Source organism: Pteropus vampyrus, unplaced genomic scaffold (assembly GCF_000151845.1).
Source record: "Pteropus vampyrus isolate Shadow unplaced genomic scaffold, Pvam_2.0 Scaffold21, whole genome shotgun sequence".
Classification (NCBI taxonomy): domain Eukaryota; kingdom Metazoa; phylum Chordata; class Mammalia; order Chiroptera; family Pteropodidae; genus Pteropus; species Pteropus vampyrus.
This window is the reverse complement of record NW_011888802.1, coordinates 13082039-13100205: the sequence shown is the minus strand read 5'-3', so window position 1 is coordinate 13100205 and position 18167 is coordinate 13082039. Positions and strand designations below refer to the sequence as shown.

General features: G+C 32.9%; 1 protein-coding gene across 2 annotated transcripts in view; it reads left to right on the top strand.

Annotated features, from left to right (window-relative positions):
• Positions 1–18167, top strand: part of UGGT2 (UDP-glucose glycoprotein glucosyltransferase 2) — a 150078-nt gene that overhangs the window by 48378 nt on the left and 83533 nt on the right. For both annotated transcript variants that reach the window (XM_023528008.1, XM_023528007.1), the window contains exons 12-16: positions 438–588; positions 5132–5251; positions 6049–6134; positions 6669–6804; positions 13515–13646. In XM_023528008.1, the coding sequence (XP_023383776.1) occupies positions 438–588; positions 5132–5251; positions 6049–6134; positions 6669–6804; positions 13515–13646 (625 nt within the window). The remainder of the gene's footprint in view (positions 1–437; positions 589–5131; positions 5252–6048; positions 6135–6668; positions 6805–13514; positions 13647–18167) is intronic.

Genomic DNA, 18167 nt, shown 5'->3' with positions numbered 1-18167 from the left:
GTCAACTTTCATGCTTTAATGGGGATTTCTCTGTACTAAATTTATATATTTTAGATCATGTTTGATCTTGTTTTTGTAGTAGATTTATCAAAAGAGTGACCTGGTATATTTTTCCCTTCATTTTTGGCTTGGTCAGAGAACGAGCTTATTCTTGTTTCTTTGGTAAGGAATATAATAAATACACTTTATTCCTTTTTGTTTCGTCTTTTAAATAGTAAGATTTTGTTAACCACTTAAAAAACAAAGAACCCTTAACATAACTTTAACCTAGATAACTAATTAGAAGAATTCCTTGTCTTATTTGTTAATTGGTTTAATTATATATTTTCCTGCTATTAATAAAAATACCGGTGAAACTTGTTTCTAATGCTTCGAGAAAAACTTTAAAGAATTTTTTTGAAAAATGTTGGCAAATAAAACATTTTTTTTCTTTAAAGTATTTTGGATATGCTGAAACTAGAAGGAAAAATGATGAATGGCCTTCACAATCTTGGGATCAACGGAGAATATATGAGCAAATTTTTGAAATTAAATTCACATGTTTGGGGCAATACCTATGTATTAGATATTAGGCATTCTTCAGTAATGGTAAGTGCTCGTGTAATTCCTTGTTTTAAAACCTTTAGTAGATTTAAAACTTAACATGAAATCAAATACTGGCAGGTTTTAAAATAAATTTAAGCATTTTGAAAGAGGTTCTAGCAGAAATCAGTGAGAAGAAAAAGTAAAAATATAGGTGCATCCTTCTCACTCTTAATTAAGTCTTCCTTCCTCTTCCTCGTTTTCTTTGCATTTCCTTACAAGAACACGTCACTCATTTAGAATCCTTTCCTGCTTTAAAGATAAAACAACAACAACATCAAAATAACCACATGAACAATAGCAAAAATAAATACCAAATGTAATATTGTTGCCTTAATATAATAAAAGTCTTGCCTACACAATTTTCAGTGCCCTCTTAACATTCTGGTCTGTGTGTTATGGCCTGAGTGAGGTTTTTGAAATCTGATTACATTACTCTCTCTCATTTAAAGCACAAAAGTTGTCCTTAGACCATGAAATTTTCTTTTCATCACTATCCCTTATCGCATACTTGGGAAGCAAATTTTTTTGATATGGTTTAATGGGTAGTTTTGTTTTTCATGCTTTTCTATAATTTCCAGGTTTTTAACACTGGGTATGTATTAGTTAATATGGTCAGGGAAAAAAGTTTTTAAGAGAAAAAAACATTACCTCTCAATAGCTTGCTAATTGTTTAATATAAAAATCTAAGGGATTTACTCTGAAGGATCAGTTATAATGGGTACTTTTTCTTACCTGAACAGCCTTTCCATTTACGTAGTTTACCATCCAAGAATCACAGAACCATTGCAGCACCATGAACATCAAACCCCTCAGACTCAGGAAAAATCACATAAGTTATTAGTTATCATTCATATTTTCTAGAATACTAAGTGACTTGTTAATGTTTATTGCAACTGGTTTTACTCCTCTTTAGGCCATGTTCTTTCATTGGGTAGATTTTACTTTTATTTGGCTGTCTTTGAGCTCAATAATGTGTTTTCTGTAAATGTTTTATCAGAAACAGAAATGACCATGTTAATGATCTTAATACTTTGTGCTTTTTATTTTAAGCATTTTAGCATTTGTAAAAGAATGCTAGGAATGTGAGTCAAACTGAGAAAATGAGGGAAGTAATTGTCAAGGCTATTCTGGACATAAATAGTTTAATAAAGAAACTTTACAGCTCCCTTTATAAAATAACATCCTGGTTCTCTTAAGGTTGACAGTAGAGGACAGTCACTCCTCATGTGGAGGAGCAGCCCTGATGTTCCCATTGCCTCTCTCCTCTGCACAGTCACATTTCCCATGGTTAAAGTTTTCTGCTATACTGCTTGTCTATTTCTGCAAAAAAGGCAGTCAGAATTTTTATTGAGATTTTGTTGAATTTGTAGATCAATTTAAGGAGTATAGCTATTTAAGCATATTAAGTCTTCTGATATATGGATGTGAATGCCTTTCCATTTATTTAGGTCATCTTTCATTTTTTTCAGTGATGTTTTGTAGCTTTCACTGTACAAGTCTCACCCTCATTAAATTTATTTCCAAGTATTTGACCCTTCTTGATGCTATTACAAATGAAATTGTTTTCTACTGCTTATTTTAGGATTTTTTCATTGCCTCTTAACTTTTCATCAAAACTGGACATTTTGAAAACTATAGTGTAGCACTTCTGGAAATCAGATTCTCACTCCTCCCCAGAGTTTGTTGTTGTTGCTGCTTGCTGTTGTTTCTGGTATTTGTTTAGTGACTTCTCTGCACTCATTTTGAAAACTCTGTATTCTATACATTTTCATATGAGGCCACAGAAATCTCTGTTATATTAGCGTAGTTATCTATAAAATATTGGACAGATTTACTTGAATACCTGGAATCAAAATATCTCCCAGTCTTTGCAGAGGGGCGGGGGGGAGGGTGTGTGTGTGTGTGTGTGTGTGTGTGTGTAAATGGAGGGAGGTCGAGTCTGCATCTCTGCTTTAGTCTTCACTTCTTACTTGCATAGCACTTCAGAGCCAGCCGGAGGTGGGACCCTAGGGCTTTCCCAGGTCTTCTTGAGCACATTCATATCCCTGGGCACCTACATGGCCTCTTAGATTTTCAGGAATATGTCAACTTCTGAAAGCCCTATTTCCCAAAACGTCTCATTCTCCAGCCTTTCCTCACTAGGTTTTTGGTAACTGTATTGTTTGTCCCAGATGTTTTCTATTACCTCAGGCAGGAGTGACTAAAACATTTGCCTGTAGATTCCACAAATTGGGGTAGCAGTTTTAACACTAGGTAAATTATGAGTTAGGATAAAAACAAATCTTTTCAGCAGGTTATCAGACAGTTGAAATAAAAAATTACAGTTCTTTCAGAATGAGGTCTGTTCTACTCTTTCCAGTGTTGGTACTAGAGTGCGGGCTGTCATTTTCAAGGCTTGTAAGTGGGGGATGGGACAAGGGTAATTTATAACACCACAAATCTCACTGTTTTTACTGAGATTCAGCCTTTTTTTTTTTTTAACACTCTCAGGGGTGCTGCAAGCTTTTGGTTTTCATAGTTCTTAAGATGTTGATTCCCACAGATTTTCAGGTGTTTCATTGATTTTATGTAAGGGTGGAGTTTTGGAATTTCTTAGCCATTTTAGCTGATGGCACTCCCTAAAGAAACCCCAAAAGATATAAATTATAAATCTTTTAAGTTCTTAGGTTTTCTCAGAATCATCCTATAATACCATGGCCCATCTTGTGTTCAACTGGACTACATAGTTCCTTGAACATTGAGGAGATTGTGTCTTATAGGTTCTAATCTGTAAATGACAATATCTTTTATTTGGTATCATGGTAGCTCAAGAGATACAAAGGCAAGAATTATGACCAACAAAACTAATGAAGGTAGATTAGTAGAAAATCAGTGCCAGTCTGCATGCAACATTGTGAGGCTACTCTTGCAGTTATCGTTGCTGCTTCTGTGTATTTACTTGAGACTAAAGAGATGGACACTTCAGTCTCTCCGGGCCTGTTCAGAGTAATTTACAGTGTTATTCTCATAGTTCTCCAAAATGAATTGGGATATCACCTCGATTAGTTTACCCAACACCTATGCTATAAGGCGATCACTATAGTTTTCTAACTTCAGTATTTTGATAAAAATGGTCTAGGGCACTTGTTTTAAACGGAAATTTCCAGGGCCTATTCTGAGATTCTGATTTAGGGGTTGAATTGGGGCCAAGGAATGTGCATTGTAAATAAACACCTCCAGCTGTTTTGATCAACATTAAAAGTGACTCTACTTCTAGTCATTATTCAACTTCAGTGAGGCTAATACATAAAGCATAAGGCCATTTCTCATTAAAATAAGTATAACTGACCATCGAGGGGATCAGATAGTCACATGGTGCTTTCTCCTCCTCTGCACTGGAATTCCCATAGAAGAACAGTTAACTAACATAGACACTGCTGAGTCTCCAGAGATTTTCAATTCACAGGGGACACCTAGCATATTGTGACACTCTTTAGCACTATTTCCATTACCATTACATTAGATCTCCGCAAGAATTACCTCAGAAACAAACAAGATACACTACTGACTTTTCCAGGGGACCAAAGTTCTCCTTTCTATCTCAGGTATCATCAGGACAAATTACAGTGAAAGTAAACTAATTCCAGATCCCCATCATATTTGTTAACTACTGAAATAGAAATTGTTGCAACCATCCACTGTTAACCCTCCTTACATGTCTTGTAGACATCCTAAGTATGTCTAAAACTGAGTTAACTTCCTCTCCAATTTCCTCTCTTCCTCCCTGGAAAAGCCTACCTCTCTTAGAGCCTAATATCTCAATGTCGATACAGTGTTCCTTTCTGAAATCCATGAATTACCTTAAATTCCTCACTTCTAGTCATCCCGCTTTGTGTGTGTCTCTTAATTCTGTCTTCTCTCTAAAACCACCATTTCTGACTTAGTTAAGTACTCCCCAAACTCATGTTTAGGTTACTCCAAGAGCCCCCTGATTTCTTCAAGTATCTTTGTCCTATTCTTTCTCTCCTCTTGGACTTTCGGCAATATGTATGTTAGGCCTTTACCTGTGTTGCTCATCTCTCTTACACTGTTTTGATTTTTACATTATTTTTTTCTCTGTGTCCTTTAGTATATGTTCTATAACTTTAATTAGACATTTATTTTTCTTATGTCCAAGACTTTAAATTTGAGAAGGGGAGGTGGAGGACCTCATTGCCTCCTATACTACTGATAATTAAGATAAATACTTCTTTCTCTTACATGGTTTATGGAGAGTAATTTTTATACCATTTTATTTATTTAATTTTTTTTTAATTTTATTTTTTACAATGAAAAGCAAACATGTGAGTTAAAGGTCTCAGTGTTTTTTGGGGAAACAATATAAAAGGGCATGGTAATATAAAATTATACATAATTTGTTCATTTAAAGAATACTCAACTGGCTTCCTATATTTCATCAGAAATATAAAAAATCCTCTGATATTTTTATTTGATAGAGTGAAATCTGTCTTTGAAAATAATTTATTATCTTAATATAGCTTTAACAGATTTCTGAATTTTTTTCTAGTGGATTAATGACTTAGAAAATGACGAATTGTACGTTATGTGGCCTACAAGTTGCCAGGAACTTCTGAAGCCAATACTCCCTGGAAGTATACCTTCCATAAGGCGTAATTTTCATAATTTGGTAAGTTTTATATTCTCATGTTTTTGTATACATCTTTTATAAAGATATTAACATTCTTTTTGAATTACCCACTCTCGGCAAATGGGCATCTGAGTAATAAAGAAATATTTGCGTGATGCAACAAGCTTGAGGTGGCATGGCTTGACTAGGTATCAAAAGCTAGCAATGTCACATAATCTGACTCTTATTATTTAGCCTTCATGTACTTTAATAATACCGGTATTAAATTGATGAGTTATTTTTACATTTTCTGAAAGGAATTTATGATAGAACTTTTCTTCTGTATTATAAAGAACTAATGATTAAAGTTTAGTATTTCAGGGGAAATACATGAATAGCATTTTATCAGCATATAAATTCATTATTACAATATAAACAACCTTATAAAACTTTAAAATGTAGTTAATACACCTAGAGCTTTATTTTTTTCACATGGGAAGTGAATATTTTCCTACATCTACCTAGAGTGAGCAGTTAACGCTGTTTTTTTTGGTCAAAATTCAATTACTATTTCCTTTTTTAAAAAAATTGATATTTCACTTCTTATAAAAATTATGCTATGCTTCAAAAGGAGGATGAGTAATATGGTATTAAATTCCATGTATTATTATATTTTGATATGCAGCTTTTTCATAAACTGAAATTCTTATATCCATTACTCAAAATTCTTTAGAATTGCTAGAAATTTCTAAAAAAAATTGTACCTCGAATTTCATACTTTTGGCTACAGAAATTGAATTTCAAAATTCTAAAGTGTTAAAACAAATAGCAATTATAGACTATCTGCTTTCTTTTAGGTTCTGTTTATTGATCCTGCTCAAGAATATACCATGGATTTTATAAAACTTGCTGAACGTTTATATTATCATAAAATTCCTCTGAGGTAATTGTCAATTAATAACAGTCAACTGATGGAAAGCCAATGATGTTCATGTTGTATTACACAGAATATCAACGTAGAATTCAAAGCAGTGGTTTATCTTTAGTTCCTAACACAACATAGCTGTGTTGTGAAGTATCATATATCTTTATGAAAGACTGTTAATCAAAGCTGTCTGGTAATCTTGTTGCCTTCCTGAGAGAATCATCTGATTACCTTGGGTACTTAAAGATGGATTCATCTCCTTGTGGTTGTATTCAGATTACACTTTTTCGTTTTTTTCTTTTTTCCTGGAAAACCATGGGTCATTTGATAATGTTACCACCAGAGAGAATTTACATTTTGGCAGATTCCATCAGATATGAAGATTTTTGGTGACTAGGCATTACAAATCAAACCTTTTCAAATAAAATTCCCCTTTCCTCCATCTACTAACACATTCCATCTAGATATTATAGTCTAATAGCGTCTAAAAATTGTGGCTTACTGTGGTTTAAGGGGTATTTGTGACATTCCTCATTCATCTTCTTTTCCCAGAATTGGTTTTGTGTTCATTATTAATACAGATGATGAAGTCAATGGAATGAATGATGCTGGAGTTGCTCTTTGGCGAGCTTTCAACTATATTGCAGAAGAACATGATGTATCACAAGCATTTGTTTCCATAACACATGTAAGTTTATGCATGAGGCATAATTTTTTTACAACATATAGTGGGTTTCTTTGCTTTGCTGTTTTTTTTGTCACTTTAAAGTTTATAAAAACTATGGTGGAGGTTAATACAGATGATGAATTTGATTCTTGCAACTCCCAACTGAAGTGCATAATATTATCTCCACTTTATGTATTATACAACTGAGGTTCTACCAAAATATTTAAACTTTCTGAGGGTTACAATAAAGGAACTTAAATTGTGTGTATAGTTTACAGGGAAGCATATTAATAAAAAATGATTAGTCGGGAGAATTGTTTAGGTCTTGAATAAAATCATGAATAGAAAAGATTATTGCGAAGTTAAATATTCTAAATGACAAAGTATATAGGCACTAGAAATTTTAAAAGGAGGAGATCACTTCATGACGGTAAAGTGTTATGGAAATGGTAAGGCTGATACAGAGACAAAGAGATTATGTAAGAAAAGTCAGAAATTGATAAGAATTTGATTAAGGAAGAATAAGAGAGAGGACAATTATTTCATAATTGAGGTTTTGAAACTATTATGGGCCATCATGAAAAGAATAGAAATGTATTAAAGCATTATATTGTTGTTATTAAGAAAGTCAGGTTATAGCTTAAATAACTTCTGTTTTTAAATTCATTGGTCTTTGTTAGTCATTATTATAAACAAGGAATGGTTCTTCAACTGAGAATGAAATTAGCAAAGCACTATAAATTTTCTACCCTCTTTCTATAACTCCCCGGAAAACCACTAAATCCTTCATTAATTCACTATCCTGGAGTATAGAAACTACCTACACTTCAGTGACTTGGAATGTATTTTGTTCTGTAAAATAGTGCCATGGAATACATGTCAATACTACATCTCAGTCTGTTAGTTTTAAGGGACCTAGTCAAATTGACGTAACTTTTATTAAGGCCCAGCTACCTTATTATAAAAGGATCAATATGATTGTCAAAACTAAGAAACTTGAAGACCTTCCAAAATTATCTTTACCTAAGTTATCTTAATTCTATTGAATCTCTATTCTGTAAGCATTTTGAATCAGACATTAATTTGCATGTGGTGGCATATTTTTCAATTACTTGCCTTTTGAATTATCTACTTCATGATATTCAGCACAATACTATAATCTCTTAGAAAACCGAGTTATACTTGAAACCATAGCATTTGATACAGAGTAGCACAAAAGTAATTATTAAATATGTGCTATGGCCTATAAGATGTGCTAGACAATTGGAGGAGGAAGGAGAAGGAAAAATAAATGAGGAAGGAATATTTAGAGAAAGCATATTAGAATCCACTAGGGTCTGAAGTACGACAGTGTTGATGGTTATTCAAACTGTGTGTGCTTGTGACCCCCAAACTTGTGTACGCCATAGCAAAGTAAAACATTATTGTGCTAATTTCAGTTGGGAATGTATTATGTCTTTCAGATGACTTAGCTTTAATTTAAAATAATTTGAGCAAAATCTAGTCTTTTAGTAAAATACGTGAATTATAAAATTTCTTTAAAACTGCTTCATTATTTTCACTGAGCAAATTATTTTATCTGAATTAAATAATTTGAAAAATATGTGTCAGGAGAGAGGGGAAATATAATAGAAGGCCAAAATCATAATAGTATATGAAAATTATTGAAATGTGATAGAGAATTTTGGTAGAGTAAGTACAGTAAAATGATCTGACTTTATATCTCAGCTCTCTTGCACAGTGGCTATACAAATGTACAAGTAATTTAATTTTTTCTCACTACTTTACAAGTTTAAGATCTAAAAAATGTATGTTACGTTTTTAATGAATATTTGATGAATGCATGTTTGAGAATAGAAAAGCACTTTAAGACTTGGCCGTGATAGAGTAACTGACAACAGATGAACCATCTGACAGTTAGCAATTATAAAACTGGATAAAAAAATACATGAAGTAAGTCTATTTTCAGGCATTCACCAAGAGGCAACAAGAACTATGATCCCTGCAAAAAAGTGAAATAAAGATATTTACAGGTAAAGACAGAAAATTTCTTGCTGCTTCAGAAGAATTACTAAAGGAAATCCTTTAGGCTGAAAGGAAATGATACCAGATGGTAACTCGAATTCACAGGAAGAAATGAAATGGTAGCAGTAAATGAAATATAAATATATGGGTAAATATAGAAGGTTGAATTAACATATTTTCTCTTTAATTTACAGAAAATTGAGTAAAACATAAATTCTGACTTGTATAGATGTATGATAATTGTACAAAGGAGTGGAGGATGAAATGGATCTATTTTGGAACTTTAATTCTGTATATTCACAACATTAAGTTAGGGTTAGCGGAAGTAGATTGTGCTAAGTTCTAGTATATACTGTAATTCCTAGAGTAACCACAAAGAAAATAAGTTAAAAATGTAGTTTAAAAATTAAAAGAGGAAATGAAATGATGTACTACGAAATATCAGCTAAGCACAAAAGAAAACAGCAAAAGAAGCAGCAGTGAACAAGACATTAGCAAACTGAATTCAGCAGTACATTAAGATGATCATACACCATGATCAAGTTGGATTTATTCTTGGGATACAAAGACAAAATTCAACATCCTTTCATGATAAAAACTTTCAACAAATTGGATATAGAAGGGATGTACCTCAATGTAATAAAAGCCATATATGACAAGCCTACAGCTAACATGCTCAACAGTAAAAAATTGAAAGCTTTACTTCTAAGATCAGGAACAAGACAAGGGTACGAACTCTCACCATCTGATTTAACAAAGTACTTGAAGTCCTAGCCAGAGAATTAGACGAGAACAATAAATAAAAAGCATCTGAATTAAAAAAAAGGAGAAGTAATTTGTCTCTGTTTTCATATGACATGATCTCATACATAGAAAACCCTAAAGACTCCACCAAAAATCTGTTAGAACAATAAACGAATTCATTAAAGTTACAGGATACAAAAATCAATTCCATTTCTATGCATTAACAAAGAATTATTGGAAGGAGAAAGTAAGTAAACAATCCCATTTATAATAGCATCAAAAAGAATAAAATACTTAGGAATAAATGTAACCAAGTGAAAGATCTTTTTACTGAAAATTATGAAACATTAGTGAAAGAAATTGAAGAAGAGAGAAATAAATGGAAAGGTATTCCATGTTCATGGATTAGAGAATTAATGTTAAATTGTCCGTACTACCCAGTCTACAAATCCAATGCAATCTCTATTAAAATTCCAGTAGCATTTTTCACAGAAATAGAAAAAAAAAGTCCTAACGTCCATTTGAAACCACACAAGATCTGAATAGCCAAAGCAATCTTGAGAAACTAGAACAAAGCTGGAAGCATCATGCTTCCTGATTTCAATCTATGTTACAAAGTTATAGTAATCAAAACAGCATAGTACTGGCATGAAAGCAGACACAGAGATCAAGAACCAAGAACCCAGGAATAAACCTATGCATCTATGGTCAGTAAATATATGAAATGTAAACTGATATGTCTGGTGGTTCCTCAAGAAATTAAAAATAGTTCTATAGTATAAACCAGCAATCCTAGTTCTGGGTATATATTCAAGGAAGATAAAATCAGTATCTCAAAGAGATAACTACTCCCATGTTCATTGCAGCACTATTTACAATAGCCAAGGTATGGAAACAATCTAAGTGCCCATCAAAAGATGAATGGATATAGAAAATGTGCATATATATGTATACACACACATTCCTAACAGAATATTATTCAGCCTTAAAAAAGAAGGAAATCCTGTCATTTGCAACAATATGGATGAATCTAGAGGGCATTATGCTAAGTGAAATATATCAGACAGAGAAAGATAAATACTCTATAATATCACTTGTATGTGGAACCTAAAAAGCTGAACTCAAGAGTAGGAAAGTGGTTGCCAGGAAGTGGGAGAAATGAAGAGTTGTTGTTCAAAGGGTATAAACTTTCCAGCTCTAAAAGGAATAAGTTCTGGGGATCTAATGTACAGCATGGTGATTATGGTTGATGATACTGCATTGTATAATTGAAATTTGCTAAGAGAGTATAATTTAAATGTTCTTACCAAAATAATTAATAAGGTGATAGATATGTTAATTAACTCTATGTTGGGAATCCTTTCACAATGTCTATGTTTATCAAATCGTAATTTTGTACACTTTAAATATATTACTATTTGTCAGTTATACTTCAGTAAAGCTGAAAAAATAAAATGGAAAAATAAATAAAATTTATATGGAAGAGTAAAATTGCTGAGAATTGCTGAGGATCTCTTAAGGAATTATAAAGTGATGTGACCAGCTATACCAGATAATAAGATAGATAAAGTTAGGTTAAGACAGTATAGTATTGGTTCAAGGAAAAGATATAGATCAAAGAAACATTTGGAACCTCCAAAACTGAAGAATACGGAAATGCTATTACAATAAGTTAGATTAGACTTTCAACAGTTGGTGGCTGGAGAATTGATTATAACAATACAAACAGATAAGATTTAACACCTTATGTAAAAATTATTTGTTAGCTTAAGAGTTTAGTGTGAAAAAGCATTAAAACTTTTAGAAGAAATTAGGATCCCAAGGGAGGTAAGAGTTTTCTGGTAAAGACTTAAAAAGTCTTGAGTCTGAAGGAAAATACTGATAAATTTAGCTTTATTACAAATTAAAACCAGTGTTCATCAAGAAGTAAGAGGACATAAGTTTCAAGAAAAAAAAGTATTTGCAATATATATAAGGAATAAAAGATTTATATCCTGTGATATAAAAATTTCCTACAAATCAAAAAGAAAATCCAAGAGAAAAAAATGCATAAAAGATTTTTTAAAAAGTGTACTAGGGTACATTAATGGTAAATAAAAATTTATTGAAATTCTTGGTAAATATTTATTACAGTTAATGATAAGTAAACAAGATAATTCAGAAATGAGAAAAATGCAAATAGACTACTTGAGATATTCTTTTATACTCTGTTATTTGACAATAATTATTAAAGTTGGCAGTATCATATATAAGAATATGAATTGGTACAACCACAGTAAAAAACAATTTGATAATACTTCAGATTTGAAGTTAAATTTGCATATTCCTTTAGACACACACACACTCAAAGAGAAACTCTTGTACCTGTGCCATAAGAGGCTGTTCTTAGTGGAATAATCCCCAATAGCAACAAATTGGGAAATATATGTCGGTACTAAAACAGATGGGTAAAACTGGTCTGTTCACATAATAGAACAAGATATGCAAAAGCATGTCTGTATTAGAAGCATAATGACATTATAGAAGTTGAACATATTACCATGTACTTTAAAGTTCAAAAGCAAACAAAACTAAATATAATGCATGGGAATACATTTTTATCAAACTCTAGAACTTAAGGGAATGGTAAACAAACTGGATGATGCTTGTTTGCATCTAGGGAGCAGGAGGAGATGGGAATGGGAGGGAAGTTGTACGTTACCACTGGACATTGGTGATGTTCAATTTCCTGTGTTATGTGGTCTGTTCATGGGGACTGTCCATTTTAATATTTAGGCCTCAACATATGTTAACACTCATTTTTGTTTACCAAGTTGCATAGCAGTTTTTAAAATCTTTTAAATGTATAAGAAGACTGAATTATTGTATATCTAAATAGCTTATGCAAGGCATTCTGGCTGCCTTAGACACCTTAGGAGTATCTAATATTTATAAATGACTAATAGTAAAATAACTGATCTCAAAGACTTTTCATATGTAACTTTTACTTCATGCAAAATCTCATTTTTCTAATTCCAATTTATGTACTACAGAAGCTTGAACTTGTCACTTTTTTAAAGTTATTAGGATCATAATATGTTCTGCTTTGGTATGAGGAGAAAACATAGGTAAATTGAGAAGCTCATAAAACTACTCTGGAGTCTAATTACAAACCTGTGCTTCAAGGACCAGGTTACAAAGTTTAGTGATAAAATGAAAGCAAAGAAGAATGCTAATTTCTTATGAGGAATAACATGGAGATTCTGTCAGCCATAATTTGAGGATTGGCTCTGGTAATAATTAAATGAATTGGGACTAAAAAGAATATTCTTAATTGATATATCAAAATGATACTTAATGGTGTTTGTACTTGAATGTCTTAATATTAGCTCATTCTTCATATTTATGTCTTTACCAAGTCATCTGCTCAAAGATGCCCTCTCAATGCAAAGCTGTACTTTTCCCCATGTCTAGAACATTCCCTGGGTCATAGTAGAGGATCTATAATGAAGGGGGAAATGTAACAAAAAAAGAAAAAGAGTAACAGCTTACATTTCATTTAGAACATTTGAGACTGGGGGAAGAATAGAGGCACAGAGAAAATCTCATCAAGGTATTTACTGAAGAGCAATCAGAAATGAAAATAGAGCATTTCTGAAATTAGTCATTTAAAATATTTTATATATCTTTTTTTAAATAAGGTAACCATTATTTTATTAAAAATCAGTAATTTTAATTGAATATAATATAAATTTATTTTTGAAAGCTATAGAATTTCACAAAACCATTTTTATTAGAAGATGGTATTGAATGGTTAAAATGATTTATTTGTGTGGAGTATGTGTATGTATATGTAGTTTTGTGTATATAGTATGCTTAGAACTTAAATAATATAAAGCATATTTAATTTATAAATCTATCTGCATGCTAAGAGAAAAAATAATTGCTGTAAGATGAAAATTATAATATTTTTATTTCCACAGATGTACCAAAAAGTGAAGAAACAAAATACACTCACTGTGGACAATGTGAAGAGTGTTCTCCAAAATAAATTTCCCAGTGCTAATGTTCAGGATATTTTGGGAATTCATTCTAGATATGATGATGAAAGAAAGGTAACTTGGAATGCAAATTTTCAAAAATATAATCCCAGACCTTTTTATTATATTCTCATGAATAAATTATCTCAGTATAATTAACTCATGATTTGGATTTTAGTCCCTCAAAAAGAAGGGAAATTTTAGATCTTTGATTGACACAAGTTCTATATAGTATTTATGTTGCCACTATTGACTTTTTGAAAAGTACAAAAAAAGAGATAATTCTCAGGTTTTACAGGTAGAAAACTTGAGTATAGAATTTTAAAGGCTGTAATTTGCGCTTTCTTAGGAAGAAATGGAAAGCTGGCTTTTTAAAATAAATGCTAGAACAAGAATCAAACTTAGGAAAATGCAGCATCATTGAGGTTGAATTTCTAATGCTCATGTGGATCTCAAGATTTCTAAATGGGGTTTTGCATTTTATAAGTTTTTTAAAAAGCAGATCTGATCATGACACTCTTGTATGTAATATCCCTCAGTAGAAATGGTAAAGTTCAGAATCATTACCATTGTAAACGTCCTTCCAAATTCGGCCCCTATTTAATTCTTTAGTCTAATTTCCTACTGCTAATTTTTTTTGCTCTTTCTGTTCTAGCCACACTGGCATTATTTCAAGTTCTTGAATGGGTCACCTCCTCCTCATCAGAGGATCTACACATACTTCTTTTTCTTTGTGTTTGTAGACACTCCCTACCTCTTCTAGCTTGCCTTAGCTTTTGGCTTTAATATTACATTGGAGAAAAAGTAACACTTATGAGAAAAACTTTGGGAAAACTTTAACAAATCTTCAAAATGAGATTAAGTTGCTCCATTATGTGCTAAAATATTACCTTATACTCTTGTGTAATGCTAATTATAATTAATTGGGTATTACCTGACTTCTTACTAGACAGATCCATGAGAGCAGGAATCATATGTATCTTGTTGGATGTTGTAGGCTTAATGCCTGGTGAGTGGAACATAGTGTGTAATAAATATCTATTGAATGAATTAGTGAGGAGGTAAGGCCATCTGAGAGTGAGGAGGTATGTGGTAGGAAAGGAACTTCAGGATAGCCATGATTTAGAAATTGCTCTGGAGACTAGGGAAGGTAGTAGAGTAAAACTATGTAGAAGAATTGCTAAGATGCTGAAATTGCTTACCATAAATTTGCAGTAGTATCAATCTCAGTTTTAAAGAAAATCCAAACTATCCAAGAATATGACTGAAGGCAGGTAACTGGATTAAATGTTCTAAGGAAAGGAATCTTCTCATTGTCTTTTGTATTTCTCAAGTTGTATAGCATGTCTTAAATTTTAGATATTTGCTGAGTTTGTTGTAATAATTAAGTATTAAGAACTTTCCTACCTCCCTGCCTTTACTTGGTCTCACACCAGTCCAGTGGTATTAAAATATTTAAAAACTGTTTTGGTCTCAAGAGCAACCAAAGAATCAACCAGAGCTGGAGTCGGTCGGATCTTGGAGGTTCTGGTGCCGAGGCAGTTACTAACCCTGTAGTGGCTGGATCATGTTGACATGAGGGTCTGGGAAAGAGGTCAGGGTGGTTCTCAGGGAGAAATTGCCACCCAAGATAGCCGTTATATGCCAACTGGTACAGAAGCATTTCGGTACATTAGGAATTCAGAAGGCCTGTACAGTGCATACCAGCTGATTATCATATGTTTTTAACACATTTTGGTTGTGATTATTTAGAGTGTGTGTGACTTTATTACTTATTAGTAAATCAAGTACTATGATTGTCTTTCCATTTCTTAACTTTTTTTTTCTTTAAGAATTACTCCACTTCTTTACCCATTTTATTGTTTTCTGTTTGTATCTAAATAGTCAATATATTGGTCAGATAACCTATCCAGAATTTCCCTGACAAACAAACATAGCAATTAACAAACCAGCACTTTCTTTCACACACACCAGCCCCAAGAATGCCCTTCTGTAGCCATGCCTGCCCTTTCTCTATATACTGAACAGGTTGTCCTCTAGACCTGAAGCACAACTGTCATTTCTGGATCTGCCTTTGCTGCTCACCTTCATAAGATGTCTGCTTTGTCTTTGGTTTCGTGAATACTGTGCCTTTCCTTTTTATTTATTTATTTCTGATTTTACTTCTCTCCTAAGCAAATCTGCATGAGAAAAAAATTATTTGAACTCTGTTATGTTTAAAAATCTTAGTTTATGTTTGTATTTTATTGGTAGTTGGACTAGACAATGATTTTTCTTCAGATTTTGAATGCTTTCTTTTACTGTCTCCTAGAGAGTAATGCTGAAACCAATGATGCCATTCTGATTTTGATTCCTTTGTCTTTCCAGTTATTTTTCATGTTTGAAAGCTATTAGGGTCATTTTATAACATGTTTAGAAATTTTATGATGGTATGTCTTTGTCTTGATCCTCTTTCAGTGTATTGCGTATTTGGTGAGCTTCTAATGGAGATTCATGTCCATCAATTCTAGGAATTTCTTTGTTATTTCTCTAATGCTTTTTTGGTCTTTTCTGTTCTTTCTGAATTTTCCGAGTTGAGTCTCTATTTACTTTTTATTTCCTTGTCTTTTTCCTTCATTTAAAAAAAATTATCTAGAGATCTTTATTGTATTCTCTTTTTTATAGCATTCAGTTTTCCTTCCAAGGACACAATATCACTTTTTATTTCTCTAATTTTTTTGCAGCATTTATCAAAGGTTTTATAATATCTGGTTGTCTTTCACATCTAAATGTAAAATCCTAAAAAGGCGATGGATCTTGTTGGTTGGCGGGCCTCACTGGGGAGCTGAACTGACTTTTTCCATTGAAGGACCAGCAAATTTCATTTGTAATACTGACAGTCTGTTTGCAGCATTTGATTTCTTCAGATGAGAATTCTTTATTTTTCCCTTAGAAGGAATATATGTGGTAAACGAAATGATGTAGATGCAGAAAATAAGGGGATAGGACATGTCTAGAGACAGGATTTGGTAATGGGCTGAGCGTGAAAGAATGTGAACTGTCTTTTAATCTCCCATTTGCTTTTCATCTCCTGTCCCAGCCTTCCACCATGCCTGGAATCCCTAAGTCTAGAGTCTTTGTGATTCAATATCAGCAGAATAAGGAAAAACAGAATAGTTTGGCTTTTCGTGGTTGAAAGAGGGGCCTTGACTTGCAGCTTCTCTGTATAGAGACTTCTCTACAAGTTTCCACATTTTCTGCTCTTCTCCTTATCCTCTCCTCCTAACATATCAAGTGTCTGTAGGTCTTTAGCTCTCAGGGATTGTGAAAAATGTTGACATTCCTTGTCTGCACAGATATGTGACTTCCCTTATCTACTTTGGCCATCTGCTTTTTAATCTTTTGTGTTTTTCTTTGTCAACTCATATCTTATTATCATCATCAATGTCATTATGATTTTTACTCTCATTTGTTAAAAGGATGAGCATGTGTGATAAATCTACTAAATTGAATCATAAGCCCGCTTTTGCTCTTTATCAAAAGTTAAGCATTGAAATGAGTATTTTTATGGTGTTACCATTTTAAGATATCTGCAGTCATTTTCTCCTGAAATTATGAAAATTTTTAATGGTTTTTGTAAAGATTCAGGACCCAATTCAATTTTCAGAAATATTAAGTTTCATTTTTGGGGGGGCAGTATGTGAGTAGTCTTTTCTGTTTGCTGTTTGTTTTCCTTTTTCCCCATGAGACTGTCCTGTAATGATATCTTCAGCCTCTTGATTTCTCCATTTTTCTCATTTTTTTAATCTCCAGTTTAAACTGGACTATGTTACTTGACAATCCTTTTGTTGTGCTTGGTCTTCTCCCCTCCCTTTGCCTCCCAAAAATTATTCTGAGCATTTATCAGTTTCATAAACCACTTTTTCCACCTTCCTCTTCATGCCTAGAAAATCATTCTGGCTCCTACATCACAAAATAAATGAGTTTAGGCCTTTATTCCATAAACTCATATTTCTGTAATTTTCTCTCCATCTAAACTTGATCTGTACTTTCAACACTTACTTACTGAGTACTTAAAATGTTCTAGGCACAGGAGATGAAGGTAATGTAGGGAGTTGGCAAGAGAATTAAGATGTTAAATCAAGATACATTCAGAGACTGCAATATTCTCATCAGCTGTGCAGCTAAGCCAGGGAAACACCTGCAAACAGGAAGATTTCTGCAGGGATTGCTAACAGCCCATTTCCCACACCTGTGAAGGGGAAACAGGAAAAACAGAGTCTCTAAGTGGCTGCCCTACATAAAATAAAATCATTTATTGCCTATGGTTAAAATCATAGGGAACCTGTGGATTAAAGGCTGGGAACTGCCAGCAGGCCTTTCCCACTACATATTCTTACCTTTTCATGCTACATATTCTTGCCCTTCCTCCCTGTATGTCCATATCAAAGAAAATGGATAAACAAAGTCTTTAACTCACAGGAACTAAAGAATGCTGAATAAACTGAATTCCCGAACACTTGGGGTCCCTCTCACAGCCTTTACTCTCAGTCTCTTTCTCTTGGTCCCTCTCAGTGTCTTTCTCGCAATCCCTCTCAGTTCCTTCTCTTGGTACTA